The sequence below is a fragment of the Orycteropus afer genome, unplaced genomic scaffold (genome assembly GCF_000298275.1).
Source record: "Orycteropus afer afer isolate SDZICR_OR568_19922 unplaced genomic scaffold, OryAfe1.0 scaffold00014, whole genome shotgun sequence".
Taxonomy (NCBI): Eukaryota; Metazoa; Chordata; class Mammalia; order Tubulidentata; family Orycteropodidae; genus Orycteropus; species Orycteropus afer.
In genome coordinates, this window is record NW_006921601.1 from 12,087,214 (window position 1) to 12,091,423 (window position 4,210).

Sequence of the window (4,210 nt, forward strand, 5' to 3'; positions counted from 1 at the left end):
TGAAAATGTCCACTTTATAGGCCTGACCATTATCTGGCTGGAAGCCACAGGAATGAGTTCAATTCCAGGCCCAAAGGGTGGCCTCTAAAATTTTCACAATCATATTTTTGGAAAATGTGGAGGCTATTTAATTTTTCTAAGCTTGATCTTCCCTTTAAATCATAAGCTTTGTCATTGTCCTCTTTTTGACAGTAGGAGGGGAAACATTCAGAGTATTTGTTACAGATGCTAATGAAGGCTGGGTATTTGGTGATGATGAGGCTTTCCAGATGGACACAGAGCAGAAGGATGATTCTGGGAGAGGGAACAGCACAAGCCTACTGGTGTGGAAGGGGTATTCAGACAGACTTCAGTAAATCTGGGACCCACAGAGCATGGCAAGAAATGGTGATGAATAAAGCCTGAGGAGTGTTTGGGGGAATTCTGAAGAGCCTTGAATACCATAGTAACTTTATATTTTATTGCATAGATCAGTGGCGTCCAAACCATTTTTAGAAGAACTTTATTGAAACAAAATTTATTTGCATGAGAGCTACTACATTGTAGCCACACACTAACCCAATTTTGCTCTGTGTCCAAGTTCTTTTCTAAAAGAGCAGATCTCATCATCTCACTTCTCAGGATGCACTCTTTAAAGATACCTCATCAAATCTGGAATAAAATGACATCTCTCAGCAGGTGCTGGGTGATGTGTTCCTGCCTAGCCCCTTAGATCACCTCATACCACCTTCCCTTACGTACCATTCTTTGGTCCTCCAATGAGCCTGCATCCCTCCCCACCACAAAGATTTTGCAAGGAACACCTTTTCCCTTTTTTCTTCCTCTCACTTGCCTACCTAGCACCTGTTGTTGTTGGCTTCAGTTGAGCTGGTCCCCAACTCACAAAGACTTCATGCACCGTGTGAGCCATAGGACGGTCACTGGCTGGTTTTCAGAAGTAGGTCTCCAGGCCTTTCTTCCAGCTGATCTTAATCGGGGCATCCACTGAAACCTGTTCAGCATCGGAGCAACACACAAGCCCCAAGTAACAGCGGGGTGGTGGCTGCACCTGAGGTGAATTTTGGGGGAATTTAACCTGGGTTTCCTGTATGGAAGGAGAATTCTATCACTGAATCACCACTGCCCTGCACCAGTTAGTACCTCAAAAACAAACAAACGAAACACAAACCCATTGCCATCAAATCAATCCTAACGCATAGGAACCCCAGGAGTTCACACCTGCTCTCCTTCAAATCTAAGCTCAACATCCTTTCTCAGGAAAGGCTTTCCTTGTTTGATCAGGACCTCCCACGTTGGGTTTAATAGTTGGATGTTTCTCCCCCACCAAATCTGCCTTATTCCCCACAGTGTCCCAGCATCTCACACATCTGCCTACTAAGTAGGCCCCCAACAACACTGTTGAAAATAATATCAATAAATATAATAAGAAAACAAGTGCAGGAAAAGCTGCTTTGGTTGAAACGAGTATGGAGGCCTTTGGCTTAAGGAGAGTGTGGGGCCTGTGACATTTCCCACTAGGCCTATTCAATGCCCTTCATAGGAGTCCCTGAGGCACTTCTCTTGGTGGGAAACACACAAAAAACCATTGTTGTAGATTGTAGGATGCTCTCACAAGAGGCTTTGGTATGTGACTTTGGAGTAGGGATGAGTGTCATTCTCTTGGCCTGAGGAAACTTTCCTATTTAATGGTCAACAGAATAGATAAATGATCAAAGTAAGTTTGTATAGACAAGAAGCATATTTCATTCATTTATTTCAACATCTAGTCTCTCTTGGGTAGGGAAAGACTATAAAAGACATCTGTATGCTAGTCTGAACTTTATTACATTGTAGAGTAGACGTTTCTTTGGAAAGGCATCTTGGCCTTGGCCCAAACCAAGTAGAAATTGCTCTGTCCTCATGCATACATGGTCCCATTCCTGGGTCTGAGATCATGTGACACAGGCAAGATCTTGTGACTCCATTACTTGGTCCATGTGCTCAGTTATAACGTAGTCCCCACCACCGCTACCAGTTGCCATCAAATCTATTCCGACTCAAGGTGACCCCATGTGTGTCAGTGTAGAACTGTGCTCCATAAGGTTTTCAATGGTTGTGACCTTTCAGAAATCAATCACCAGGCCTTTCTTCTGAGGCATCTCTGAGTGAACTCAACCCTCTAACCTTTCATTTAGCAGCCAAGCACGTTAACCATTTATTTAAATCAGTCAGGGACTCTGAGTGTTACAGTCAAAGGGTCTCTTGATCTCTTAAGTACAGCAAATGGAAGTGAAAATTACCTTCTGACTGAGTAGCATTGCTGAAGAAAATCAATAGAAATGGCCCGAGGTCCATTGGCACTGTCTCGATTTTAATTGTCATAGACTTTCAAATTACTGGAACACTGGGTTTCAGGATTCAACCTCTGTGAGGCCAGCCTAAAATAAAGAGCAGAGAGGGTTAAAGGAGAAGTGGCCTGTCTGTGCAATCCCAGATTAAAGAGAAAGTCTGTTCTGGCCAAAAGTAAGTCATTTTTCAACCTCAAAATATCCTTTCCAAATTCTAAGATCCTGTGTTTGACATGTTTAAGAGAGAGATGTAACAGCTGAAGTTGTCTTTGTTCAGAATGTAGGAGACAGTTTTGTCTAGACTTTCAGGAAAGATGTAGAATGACATTTTCAGAACAAATCAAAATATATTTTTAAATTCCTTTTTTCCCTTCAGGAAGAGGTTTGACAGGCTTCTATGATTTGAATTTGGTCGATCTATAAATGGCCTCAGTAGTTTAATATAAAAGTAGAGTAAAAAAGAACCATTGAGGAAAGTTATTGAAAATGTGGTTAGTTCACTTTCTTACCTATTATATAATCACTGCCACCACCAATAAAGGCAGCTCTGATGGCATAGTGTCTAAGGCACTTGACTGCTAACCAGAAGGTTGGCAGTTCAAACCCACCAGTCACTCCTCGGAAGGAAGATTGGGCAATCTACTTCTATAGACATACTGCCTCAGAAACCCAAGGGGGGCGTCGCTATGAGTCGGAGATGACTCGACGGCACATAGCAATAACAACAACAACAACAATAACAACCAATAAAATCACTAATGTTTATTGAATAGTTTCTAGGTATATGCTAAGCCCTTGGTATATTTTCCTCTTTAATCCTCACAGCAAACTCAAGAGGTAGATATTACTTTTATTCCAATTTTTAATGAAGAAATTGAGGTACATAGAGTTGGGATGACTGATCCAAAGGTGGCCAAGCAAGAACCAGGTCTGACTCACCCCCTAAACCTACCTTCCTCACCACCATGCTGTGTCTTCTTTCCTACAGAGCCAGCATCGTACAGAAACGCATCATTTATTTTCAAGATGAAGGCTCTCTGACCAAGAAACTTTGTGAACAAGGTAAGAACAGGCTGATGGCACAGGGGAAGAGAACTAGAAGGTGGTTCCTTCAGCCCAAGCATTTGCCATAGGAATCAAGGCACTGGGCTTTCTGAGTTCCTCTGGGCTCTGCTTCCTCACGTAGCTCCAATTTTTAATCTGGCTGTGTGCTCTGGATAATTGGATCCGCCTTAAGCTCTAATTACTCAGCTTGATTCCCTGGGTAGAAGATAATGTACCTTATATTGGTGTCGTCTTCTTATTTTTGTGAAACAGTGATTATTCTGAAGAGGTTCCTTGGAATAATTCACAGGACTTAATTAAGGAATGCACCCTTTGCACCTTTAAAAACCCTATATTGGGTCTCTGGAATACTCATTGCGGTGGCATCCAGGCAATATAGGGGGCAATTTTCTCCAGGGAAGACCTGCAGGGGATGGGACTGCCAAAGGGGACATTGACCTTGCTATTTCACCACAGAGGAGAATCTGAGCCTTGGATTTGCACGTCATTCCCCCCACTCCTTGGGTTGATAATAGTCTAACAAAGCTCACAGAGATATTAGAGGTTAGAGAGGTGGAAGGTTAGAGCAGGAACCTTAATCTAGATCAGGCCTCGGTGTGAATCCTGGCTCTGCCCTTCCAAGCCATGTTGTGACCTTTTGACTTACAAGAGTAAAGTATTTCCTCTCCTCCCTGGCGCATGTTGTTGTTGTTGTTGTTTGCCGTCGAGTCGGCCCCAACTCTTAGCGACCCCTCCTTGGGTTTCTGAGGCAGTATCACTACGGAAGTAGGATTGCCCAACCTTCCTTCTGAGGAGTGGCTGGTGGGTTTGAACCGCCA

At 43.2% G+C, this 4,210-nt stretch overlaps 1 protein-coding gene across 1 annotated transcript in view; it reads left to right on the plus strand.

Annotated features, from left to right (window-relative positions):
• The window catches only part of SPON1 (spondin 1), a 444,725-nt gene that overhangs the window by 208,115 nt on the left and 232,400 nt on the right, over nucleotides 1–4,210 (plus strand). The window contains exon 4 of the mRNA XM_007955374.2: nucleotides 3,316–3,389. Within this exon, the coding sequence (XP_007953565.1) occupies nucleotides 3,316–3,389 (74 nt within the window). The remainder of the gene's footprint in view (nucleotides 1–3,315; nucleotides 3,390–4,210) is intronic.